This window comes from Vicia villosa, unplaced genomic scaffold (genome assembly GCF_029867415.1).
Source record: "Vicia villosa cultivar HV-30 ecotype Madison, WI unplaced genomic scaffold, Vvil1.0 ctg.000406F_1_1, whole genome shotgun sequence".
NCBI lineage: Eukaryota > Viridiplantae > Streptophyta > Magnoliopsida > Fabales > Fabaceae > Vicia > Vicia villosa.
Window position 1 is genome coordinate 272,207 of NW_026705184.1, and position 12,090 is coordinate 284,296.

Here is a 12,090-nt window from a genome sequence, read left to right on the forward strand (position 1 = left end):
ACTGTCAAGGCTAGAGGATTTCGATTATGAAATGCCTTAAACTCCTCCGACTGAAGCTCTCCTTAACACCATCATCCAGAATCATAAGACTCGCGCTAGAGCTCAAAGACGGACATATGCCAAGATTGATTACCTGGCTCGCAAGCTCTCTAAACCTAGAATCCATTTGCCTCATGGGCTTAAGTAATGATGATGACGACACTTAGTTATCTTTTTCTGTTGTGCTTGTTTTGTTTATTATTTTGCTTTTTTGTGTTTTTTCCAGTAATTTCCTTGGAGACATTTTTAGATAAAATTTTACCGCCTAGAAAAGAAAGAACACTTCAGTGTCACGACCAATAGTATTAATCTAGGTTGTCAACAGCGCGATATAGCGGTGTAGTGTAGCGGTAGAGGACCTCGCCGCGATGTTTTTGGGCTGCTAACCGCTATCTGAAATAGCGGAAATAGCGACCGCGATTTGTTGAAGCGTAGCGGCGCAATAGCGGCTCTGTAGCGCTTTAAAAACCGCTATTGTGAAGATGATGTCAATATTGTAATTTTGATTTTTTTTCAGTGCAAATTTGTATTTTTCCCTTTTATTTCACTAATATAAAAGTTAAAAGTGAGGCATTAGGTCATTAACATTCTCTCTCTTCACTCAAATCAGCAGCCATTCTTCTTCTCCCCTGTTTTCACACCACGCTTCTACTTTTTCTCTTCACAGTAAGTTCTCCTTCTCCTTATCTTCACAACAAGTTCAACGTTTTCTCTTCACAACAAACATCAATATTTCTCAACCCTATTTCCAGTTTTCTCCTCACCTATTCATCTTCTTCTCATCCATTCACATCTACTTAGGAACCATGGCATCATCATCTTCTGCAAGTTTAAGTTTAATACCTTGCTACATTAGTGTCTAATGGAGATAAGGAGTTGGAGGTGGAAGAAGAAGTGTTTGAAATTGAATCAAGTGATGAGCAAGATGATATTATTGTGGTAGAACTTAGAAGTGTAGATGAGACGGATGTGATTTAGTCATTTTGTATATGTAAAGAATTTGATTTAATCATTTTAAGTACATTCCTAATTTGATTCATTACGTTTGGTTTATTAGTCATTTTTTATATGTTAAGAATTTGATTTAGTCATTTTGAGTACATTCCTAATTTGAGTTATTACGTTTGGTTTATGTCTATTGCAACTTTCGGTTTATGTATGTTGCAACTTTTGATTTTTAAGTCATTATGTATGTTGTTGGAACCTATTTTTAGTATTTATGTTGTTGAAACATATTTTAGTGTTTATGTTTCCATATTAAGTATTTACCTTGACTTTTAAAAGCTCACGATAGCAGTTATCCCGCTCTCCGCTATGGCATTTGGGAGGTCTAGCACGCTGCTATCTAAGATTAACAACCTAGGTATTAATATCACAACTTGTGAGCTAATATAACTCTACCAAATTAACCACACCAGTTTGGATTTTGCAGAATGACTCTCTTTTTTCCTGTCAGGAATTGAAGTCTTCCACCAGTTAATATATCTCCTTTTATAATGACAAAAGTTGAACTACCCCCTCACACCCTACTCTTTCTTCAGTATTGTACCAAACTAAACAAAGATTATTATTTCCCTAATTTTGAAAATTCAAATGATCACTTAAATAATATTTTGAATACTATTCATAAATTTGACATATAGATCAAGCACCATACATATGAACTATTTTCACCATCTAAGAGTGCACAAAATTATGTTAACAAAATACTTACGAGTATAATTACAAGTAAATATGCTAACTAACCAGTTCAATGTATTCGTACTTAATTTCAATTTAACAAATATGTAACAGCTTCCCTGTTCAAACACATTCTACCATTGATTGATCCTTTCTCTTTTTACTCAACAATATAAATTAAGAAAATACTCAGACAACACCATCAAAATTTCTCCTGCAGAACTAAATAATACAAAACTTGTAGCGATAAACCGCGTATAAATAGTGGAATATGTTCCAATATAAAAACTGCCTACCCTTAGATGTTTTTCTTCTTTTCTCTGAAAAATCCTTCAACAGAAGCCTTTCTTCCTTTTTCCAACAGAACATTTTAAATTAAAAATAACATATCTTTACAGCAAAGCAAACATTCTAATTTAAGATGTGAATTGTGTTCAAAAATGAATCAGATTCACTGACACTCAATTCGTTGTCTTTTGGCAGAACAGTGTTCTGGGTCCAATAAATCTTTAGCAGCATTCTCGTTATTGTTGTCGATCATTTGGGACGTTTCTTCACTTTGGAAAGCCCAACCAGTAAAATCATTCTCTGAAAAGAGGGATGAAGGAGTTGTTTTGTAGAATGCTAGAGGAACCTGCTTCACCCTCCGTGTAATCTGCAATAGTACAAGTTGTCACCAAAAGATACAAGGAAGGATATGAGGATGAATCTCTCTCAACTTCCTTTTAAGATTAAATAGATTTTTTTGATCTCTATACAATTTCTAAAATTTGATTTTGGGTACAAAAATTGTGTTTTTAGTCCTTGATAAGACACCTTTGAACAACTAAAAACACAACATTTCTGTCAAGTGTGTGGATTAAAAATCAAATAAATTTTTATAGGAACCAATATTAAATATTGCCAATGGTATAGAGATAAAAAAAAACCATTTAGAAACATTTCTCTCATTATGCAGATTACATGGACATGTTACTGTAAAGTAAGAAAAACATAATGGTCATTCACCTCCGCTCCAAGTATTGTTGCATACGAGCCAGCACTAAAATCACCAACATTAACTTCAGTTGTTTTGGCCCTGACTGTCAAATCAGTCCCAAGGGACAACGCGAACCTAAAAGCACAAATAAAAACATGTAATATTTAAGGTGTCATGTCAACATTCACAAACTGTAAAAATAAAACAGTGAGCAAAAGGAAAACAAGGAATAATGAGCTAAAGATCAAAACACTTACCGTGAGACAGGAGGACAGTAGTGGTTACGAACAGTGTCAATTTCCCAAAGAGAACTTCCTGCTCAAATGAAATTTTCATCAGGAAAACAAATTTAGAACAAAAATAATTGACTAGATAAACTATGGGACCAAATATTATAAATTATAGGATCCAATATAGAACAGGACATGAGGGCAGTGCTTATATATTTTGCTTACAATATAAAAGCATACATGTCAAATTTATACAGGTCATCAAGTTCTAACTCAGCCCAGAGATTTTTCAATGTCAATCAAATATCATATCATGATAAATAAACCATTGACAAGGGAAGCACTATATTTTCCTACATTGAGCTAAATGTCAACATTATTATTGACATTTAACTGCAAATCATGTCAAGCAGGCAAAGCTAATTGGAAGGTTAAAAAAACAAGCAGATATTTAATCTGATTTCCAAATGTGTTCATCATAATGTAATGCTTAATTTGTTCCTTTTGTGTTTAAGAAACATCAAACGAACAAGCAAGCATGCAGGCATTCGTGTATGGGAGTGTATTCATGTATTTTGTAAATGTCTCGATCCTAATGTCATACTTAATTTGTTTATCTCTTGTTTAAGTAACATCAAACAAACAAGCATGTATGGGAGTGTATTCAATATTCATGTATGGGAGTGTATTCAACATTCATGTATGGGAGAATATCAAATCAAGTAAGAGTGAGAAAAAAGCTAACCTTGACCATACGAGAATACATGTAAAGATTAAATGGTCAAGTTTAGCTTCTCTTACCTCACATAATGTGTATATTATATATAGTACACAAATAATGAGATAAAATAACAAATAAAACAACCACAACCATGCAGTTTTACACCATTCTCCAGGTTTGGTTTAGAAAAAATAACAGATTTCAAGGTAGATGAGACAAAAGATAAGTTAAAAAATTGCTCACTCATGGCGTCTGACTTCATAGGATCAGTTTCCTCAATATTAAAATGGTCAATGCCCGATTTCTGGTGGGGTATTGCACCAGTCACTTCATCTATTCTTTGATCACTCTCTTCATCAACATCTTCCTGTTCATATATCAGAAATTAGGTCTCCAATTAAAACAGAAAGAAGACTGTTATTTTATTACATTGCAACACGTATCTAAACCATTTTGCCAAAGCAACAACAAATTTTGAAAATTAACACAATCACAAACAACAAACTTGAGAAGGGATGAAGAGGACATAAATAATGTATCTATTTAGTTTTCAATCACAGTTTTGTATATTCCATCTAAATGTTGGATGAAGCAGCTGTTGGATAAATAAAAAGTTCACAACAGAACTCAGTACTGACACTATGATTGCTAGAGTAAAAACGAGACGAAAGAAGTTGTAACTTAATGGATTCCCTTAACATTATAAGAGATCCAATGGTAGTATTTTGAAAGCCATTTAATTTAGCAAATCTTTCTTTCCAATCCCAATATTTCTCTTATCCTGGTCATTATTAATCAAAATACCGTCATGGCAGCACGGCACAATCAGTTATGGCAGTGCTGACACTATCAGCTGCTATAGGCCACAGAGCTACTTATATCCGCTATGTTTCCGCCTTAGACTGCAAATACCACATTTATATGACAGAATTTTGGGTGGCCGACAAAAATCCCCAATCAGACATTGATAAACCTTATAATAGTATCGGACCAGCTTTAGACCATCCTTGAACCAGGATGCCGGTCAATCTCCTGAGTCCTGGCTCTACAACATGAATAAAAATGCCAGTAATTCACTCATATCATTAATTTGCAGATGAAACCATCATAACATTCAAGATTGGCCATTGTCTTGTAGTCTATCACAGAAAGATGCAAGTAAGCAACTACTTTAACTGTCAACAAAGTATACTAAACACGCTTTGTTGAACAGAAGCAAAAGGCATTCTACAGATGAGTATTTTACAAATTCAGGATTTCAGAAGGCAGGGTCTGGCATTCAGTAAATAATTTCAATGCTGAGCCACCAAAGCTCATCATATGTAAGTTTGTGACACAGCCAACCATTTTTTACACAGCTCAACACCATTTCATGGCTAAGCTACGGTAACACTGTTCACATGTCTCGGCCAATCTAAGGCTATATTTAAACAATGTTTTTAAAACGGGATTATCTACTTAACAAGCACTAGTTTGTGGTATATTGGTCTAACCGTAGTTGAATCAATAATAATTTACTTCTATATTTGTAAATTTGATATATAATATCATGGATTCATGGTGTAACATATACTGTAATATGTATTCATAACAGAGTAAGAATAAACTTAAATGACATTATAATTAAGTTCAAGCATATATATCATATGTAGCAGTGTTATTGATGACGGACCATGGCAGGAAGCAAAAAATCTGCTATATGGCACCCCGCCATACTTTAAACTGCAATAATACTAAATAAAATGAATGGAAAAGTATGTCCTGCCTGTCCAAAAAACAATGTCCTGAACACAACATATATCATTTTCATAATGGAAAAGTTTAAAAAAAAACAATGGATTATGATTTCAAATTACTTCTTTGTTTCCCTTAACCCCATATATTTTCACATGATCCTCATTAACATCTCCAATACTAAAGAAACGATCCAGACAACAAAAACTTACTAACAAAGTAATACCAGAAAAAAGATAGAAAAAGAGACTATCATTACCCGGTGCACCAAACAGTTGATCGAAGGATGTCTACGCAAAATATTGTGAACCAGGGCTGTAATAACCAATGCACCAGAAGGTGGAACTGAAAGCAACAACCTACCCAGTTTCTTCGCAAAGGAGGCAGTCAAGTAAGCTGGAAGAAGTTGTGACTTAAGGCAAGTATCAAGAAGCTGCAAGCAAATTGCATATTATCAGAAAATGACACATCCAAAGGACTTAGACTTGCAAATTTAAATTTTTAATTATTCACATCAGCACTATTTTATTTGAATACAATTTCTTTATCACTCGATCACATACCATTCAATGCTTTCGTTTTTCCATTACAGATATGTCAGGAAAAATTATTTTCCTCTCTCAGGTTAATAAAGAATGGTTTTCTGCTGGTAAGTGATGCTATCCTAATTCACTATTTTGTAGGGGTTTCATTGTCCAATGTGCAGAGAAAGTTATAAAACGGTATAATAGTTTTAGTATTTTAATTTTGAAATTGGAGCTTTCAATTTGGAAATATTTGCTCGATAGAAATTATATCCCGTAAGTAACCAAACCTATCAACTTGCCTACTATACTGACAAAGACTTTTCTTAGAGTAAGTAATCAAAATAACAACTCATAACAACCACCTAACAAACCTATCAACTTACTAACTCCAAACCTATGGAACACAGATTTTATAAGCTTTACCTGGAAAAACCTTGCACGATGTTTTGCCATGAAGATAGATGGAACTAATAATGCATATAGTTTTACATAAAAATTTGGGTATTCCAATCCATACTGGGTCATTAGGACAAAAAGGCTACTAAGAGCCATCACACTGACTACACCACCAACATCATATGACCTTGTCAAGAAATCACTGCACACAAAAATGCAACATGTCAGATTCAACATCTAGTTACCATAACAAAATTCAAATTTATGTAGCACAGATGGTTACCATAACATGATGGGATTAGATAGATGAGGAATCACTGTTTGGTGAAGATTAACAAGAACCTAGTAAAAAAGAACAATGTAGCTCGCAAAATCAAATGGGGGAAAAACCTATAGGAAAGTATAAAATATAGTTCCCTTTTCAAATTAGACATGTCATTAAAACCAGAATATGAAATTTACAATCACCACTATACAAATAGAATTCACCTTATATTTTTAAAATATAATGGCAAGCATACAGAAATTTCAAACACATACACTTGCAAATTACCTCTTTGTACACATCAAGTGGAAGTGGCAATCTAAGATACGCAATCCAAGCTTTAGTAAATTTTAACTTCATCTTTTTGGCGATTCTGGCTGCAGACAGTACCTATATGATGCATAACATGAAGATGTAATGGATATGGAAAAGTGAAAATATCGGCAAATAATTAAAGCAGTTCTGAAATGAAACGATTTTTTAATATAAGTAAAGATTCATTTAAACAGAGAATATAATTACAATTAAACCCAAGGATAAAACATCTACATTAATGAAACAATACAGTGATCAACATTAAACTACAAATGAGTATGGAATAATAGTACTTACATTACTTTTATGCTTCTTGGACTTAAGCTGCTTATCATCCAAATCTCCAGAAAGCACTTTATGATCACTTTCTATGGAAAATAACCAGATTACAAAATATAAATGTACACTCCAATTTTTTCATATAACCAGAATAACCAAAGCCTATTCCCACTATCAGCTAGATGGATCAATCAAAGCCATAAAGCCCTCTCATTTATTGGGTCCATAGATACTTTTTACTTAATCTAAAAAGTAGTATTTTATGCAAACTCCTGAAGAAAAAATGAAGGGTAGCAGCACTAAATATTGCATTACATGCATAAAATATAGGCCTCAAAAAGATCGAGTCAATATCTTCATTAAGAAATATAACATTGTAAAAAAGAAAGCCTTAAGAGCCTAAGAGTGATAAGCAAGCATTCACCTGATACACTCCACATTTCGAAACCTGATGTATCATCGGATTTTTCAAGAAAGGGGACATGTGAAATGGTGTAGTGCATATTGTGGATGACACCCTCAATACTGCAAAAGATACATTTTCAAGTTAAAATCAGAATTATAGAACAAATTAAGTACATTTACAAGTAAATTATCCATCTCCTAGTTTCAAAACTAAGACCAAGTTTGCCTGGCAGAAAAATTATAACTTCTTGCATTATACATGGAGCTGAAAAGATAAACCCATTGCGCTGAAAAGATAAATCTATTGCTTATAGTATAGCATATTGTATGACACTACATGTCATTTTTGTATATTTTTTATGATAGAAATATATATAAAACATGTGAGATATAGATCATTAAAGACCAAAGAATATAATCTTTTAATACTACTAAAGTCACCCAGTAATGGTGCTCGACATCTCTTAATAAAAGAAAGAGCAGGAAAAGGACAGAAATAACCGGTGGCTATAGATGTTACTAACTTTGAGCTCAATTGACTTTCATCACTGCCGTCTACACTTGCAGTTTTATCATCTAATAACAATGAGAAAAGGGGTTAATTAACAAATAAGACTACCCAAATATTTAGAAATTGAAACAGAACACATAAATCTCCTATCTGCAATTTCGCAAATAAAAAATCAGAAGATTAAAAGAAGCAAGCTTAAGTTAGAAAATAACCTGAAACATCTTTTCCCTCCAAATTTCTAGCAAGCTTTTCTAGACTTATGAATGTAAAATAACTACACCAAGTAACAATATAGTTCAGTAATCAAGATAAACCCCATAAAAAAAAAAAAGTAAACGAATAAAAATAACTTGCAAAGAAAGCATATTAATCATACCTGACATCAATATACTTGAAATACTTGGATGTTAGTAAATCAATCAAAAATTCAGCAGAACCAGTAGAGTGAATCTGATGAAGCAAAACGAAAACCAAACAAATATCAAAATATGAGCACAAAAATACACCAAGTATCATTAAAATTGGAATGAATAACTTACAATACTACTGATGATTCTGTGATATAACGAAGAATGAAAGGTGCCGCCATTAGCAACCTTCACAAACTCCATCAACGTATCCAACACAGCTTCCTTCAGAGTTTCATCCGATTGATCGGAAACAAGAACATCTATAAGAGATTTAAGAAATTCATCGAACTTAGAACGGAGCCAGGTGAGGTAAATGAACTTGGACTGGTCGGCGTCGGCGTTGTCGGAGGAGGATACGTTGGCAGTGGCGGAGGAGGAAGGTAGTTGAGGGAGGAGAGGGAGGAAGAAGGAGTGAAGTGAGAGAAGCGATTCGAGGACATGTTGAGGTGGAGAAGAAGGTGAGACGAAGGTGAGAAGAAGAGGGAGGTTGTTGATGTTTGAGGCTGATGAGAGAAGTTTCTCACCTAGGGTTTTGAGTTCGGCGACGCCGTATTGCTTTGAAGTTTTCTTCTTTTTGTTCTTCTTCGTTGGAGGTTCCATGGTTTGTTCAGTTGTGAGAGTTGGATGCAGCGACGCGGAAGGTTTACTCAGGGTTTTGGAACGAAGAAGGTGATGACTTCGGTTGGGTTGTTCTTTTCGGGTCAAATTGTCGGGTTATTTGGACCGGGTTGTTTATTGGGCCTGGAGCTAAAAGATCAAGGCAATTTTTCTTTACCCACCTCCCCATGGGGTCACCCCCAGCAAAAACCCCAGTTTACCCCTGCTTCGGAAATGAACTTCCAAAGTATTTTTTTTTTAAAAAATTTTTCAGACTTCGGAAGTTCATCTCCGAAAACACCAAATGGGGGGTGTTTTCGGAGATGAACTTCCGAAAACACCTTTTTTCAAATTTTGGGGGGTTTCGGAAATGAACTTCCGAATTATGCAGAAACTGTGTTTTTTTTTATGATTTTGGAAACAGCCTCGTATTTTTAATTAAAGAAAGACGGCAAATAAAATAAGCGATATATAAACAGAAAATACTAATATACTAATATGATAAGAATAGTGATATATACAAACCGATCCGATCCGATCCAAATCCAAATAATAATAGTGTACGAAAGATACAATCCGAAAACAAAAAAAAATAAACCCGACCACTACTGGGTATGCCTAACCCTCTCACCCTGGGCCCTCCTCTGCCGCCGCACGGCCCGCATCAGTGACGATCATCTCCATCACGGCGACTGCCTCTGGACCGCCCTGCTGAACGACACCTCGATCCAACGCGTCCCGCCCAAGCATCTCTATCCGTTGGCAGATCGGCAGGAGATCAATGGCGTGGTCATCCTCGGCCTACTGGTTCTCCAGGATCTCCTTGTGTGCTGGCCTAGGAGCGCCGGGAGCGTTGGGTGTCAGCAGAGGATGTGATACCCGATAGAACCATGTGACGTACCCCTCCACACTGACGGTACTCCTCCGGTACCACATGATGCTCCCAATCCTCAAACATGGCAGTGAGCTGCACTCTGGTCACTGTGTCGGGAGCAGCCTCAAAGGGTGACTTGGGTATCATCTGCACAAATCTGAACTGCCGCATGCACCGCTCAGGGAGATACAGGACCATGATGGTAGTCTCGCATGCCAACCAGCCAGAATATAGAGATATGCCGTCAAAGGGGACAATTTGAGTGTAGTCGCTGAACGGCCTCCAGGTGACGTTATCGTGCATCGTGCAGTCCAAGTACCCACGGTATGGTCTCACCGCATTGTTCCCCCTCTGGAGAACGTATCTGGCGGCCCTGGGCATGGCGTCAACGTACGCAGGATCGATGTGGAAGCCGTGGATGCGGGAGAAGTAGGAGATGATCCAGCTCTGAAACATAAATAAGTAGCTCGATGTGGAAGCCGTGGATCCCTGTGTCGACGCCAGCTGTGCCGCCGCCCGCTCGCGTCTAGCCGACGCAGTCTGGGTCTCTCTACCCTGTCTGATGCGTGCTGGTTGGTTGCCTGACATGTTCCTGTAAACAATTGAAATCGATTAATATGCGAGACAACAGAAAAAACTAAAAAAATTGCACTTCTGATACAATTCGGAAGTTCATTTCCGAAACTGGGAATGGAGGCGTTTTCGGAAATGAACTTCCGAAACACCCCTGCGCAGAAGTTCTCTGCAACCTCCAATGGCAGACCCCAAAATCCTAAATCAAACCTATGTCTACACATTCTAAACATCCTAAATATCAGTACAAACCTAACCTAATACATTTTTTGCTATTTGTAAACACCCTAATATAAATTTTAATCATAGATCTTAAAATCAAAATGCTTACTGATTGAATAGATTGGAGGACTTTTGAATCTAGTAGAGCAAGTAGATGGAGCCTTTGATGTAGCTTGGAAGTGGTTTGCAGAAAAATCTCTTTGGGGTTGAGTTTGGAAGAAGATTAGGGTAAATGAATTGGGGGAGGGGGGATGTTTTGCTTAATCTGCAAAACGTGCAGTATTTCGGAAATGAACTTCCGAAATGCTGTTTTCGGAAAAATGAACTTCCGAAATAAGACAATTTTTTCAAAAAAAGGCGCTTTCGGAGATGCATCTCCGAAAACACCTTTTTCTTGCATTTCGGAAGTGCATTTCCGAAGTCAGGGGTAGTTTGGGTTTTTCACCAAAGGTGGACTAGAAGGTTGGGAGGTAGCCAAAGAAATTTCCTTTCTTAATGTACCCTATGATTACTAGCAGACCTCGTGAAAATACAATAATGTCTCCGAATTTTAGAGATACATCTTCGGACGTACCAAAATTCAATGCATTTCTGAATCAGGCCCTAATTCAATGGAAAATATTATGGAGATACATCGTCCTATACGTTACGTAGATGCATCTCTGAACGCACTAAAATTCAATACATTTATGAATGAGGCTTTAACTCAACAACAAAAAATTATGGAGATGCATCTCCGTATGCTTTAAGTAGATGCATATCCGAACGCATTTTGTTCAAAAGCGCGACAGAGCCTTCACTTTCTTCACTTATAAAAAACACATTGTCACAAACTCTCTTCAACCACATTTTCTCAAACTCTCTCAAATCACATTCAAGCAACATCAACCAACTTCAAGTAACGATTTGTAAGTTATTGATTTTTGTAAAATTTATAGAGTTTTTGTAAATTTTCTTGTCAACCTGAATCAACCCATTGGTTGAAGACAACCATTTACTTTCTTGTCGACCTAAATCAGCCTGTTGGTTCAAGATGCTCATTTACTTTCTAGTCTACCTAAATTAGCCCATTGGTTGAAGACGATCATTTACTTTCTTTTCAACCTGAATTAGCCCATTGGTTGAAGATGATCATTTATCTGTCATATCAGTTTAAGTATCAGCCCATTGGTTGAAGACAACCATTTTATCTTTCTATTGGTCTAGGTATCAACCCTTTGGTTGAAGATGACCAGTCGTTTATCCTATCAGCCCTTTGGTTGAACAAGACCAGTTGTTTATCCTATCAACCCATTTCCTCGCACCTTTTGGTATACAAAGTTATTATACTCTG

At 36.0% G+C, this 12,090-nt stretch overlaps 1 protein-coding gene across 1 annotated transcript; it reads right to left on the minus strand.

Moving 5' to 3' along the window:
* Positions 1–1,975: 1,975 nt before the first annotated feature.
* Positions 1,976–9,164, minus strand: LOC131627875 (protein NUCLEOLAR COMPLEX ASSOCIATED 4-like). The gene is made up of 14 exons (XM_058898736.1): positions 8,621–9,164; positions 8,458–8,531; positions 8,294–8,355; positions 8,095–8,146; positions 7,590–7,690; positions 7,184–7,254; positions 6,860–6,961; positions 6,590–6,648; positions 6,334–6,508; positions 5,643–5,816; positions 3,893–4,016; positions 2,956–3,013; positions 2,728–2,833; positions 1,976–2,374 (listed from the first exon to the last, which is right to left on the minus strand). Exons 1-14 carry the CDS (start codon positions 9,089–9,091, stop codon positions 2,171–2,173), a joined length of 1,833 nt encoding a protein of 610 aa, XP_058754719.1. The 5' UTR covers positions 9,092–9,164; the 3' UTR covers positions 1,976–2,170.
* Positions 9,165–12,090: the final 2,926 nt, after the last annotated feature.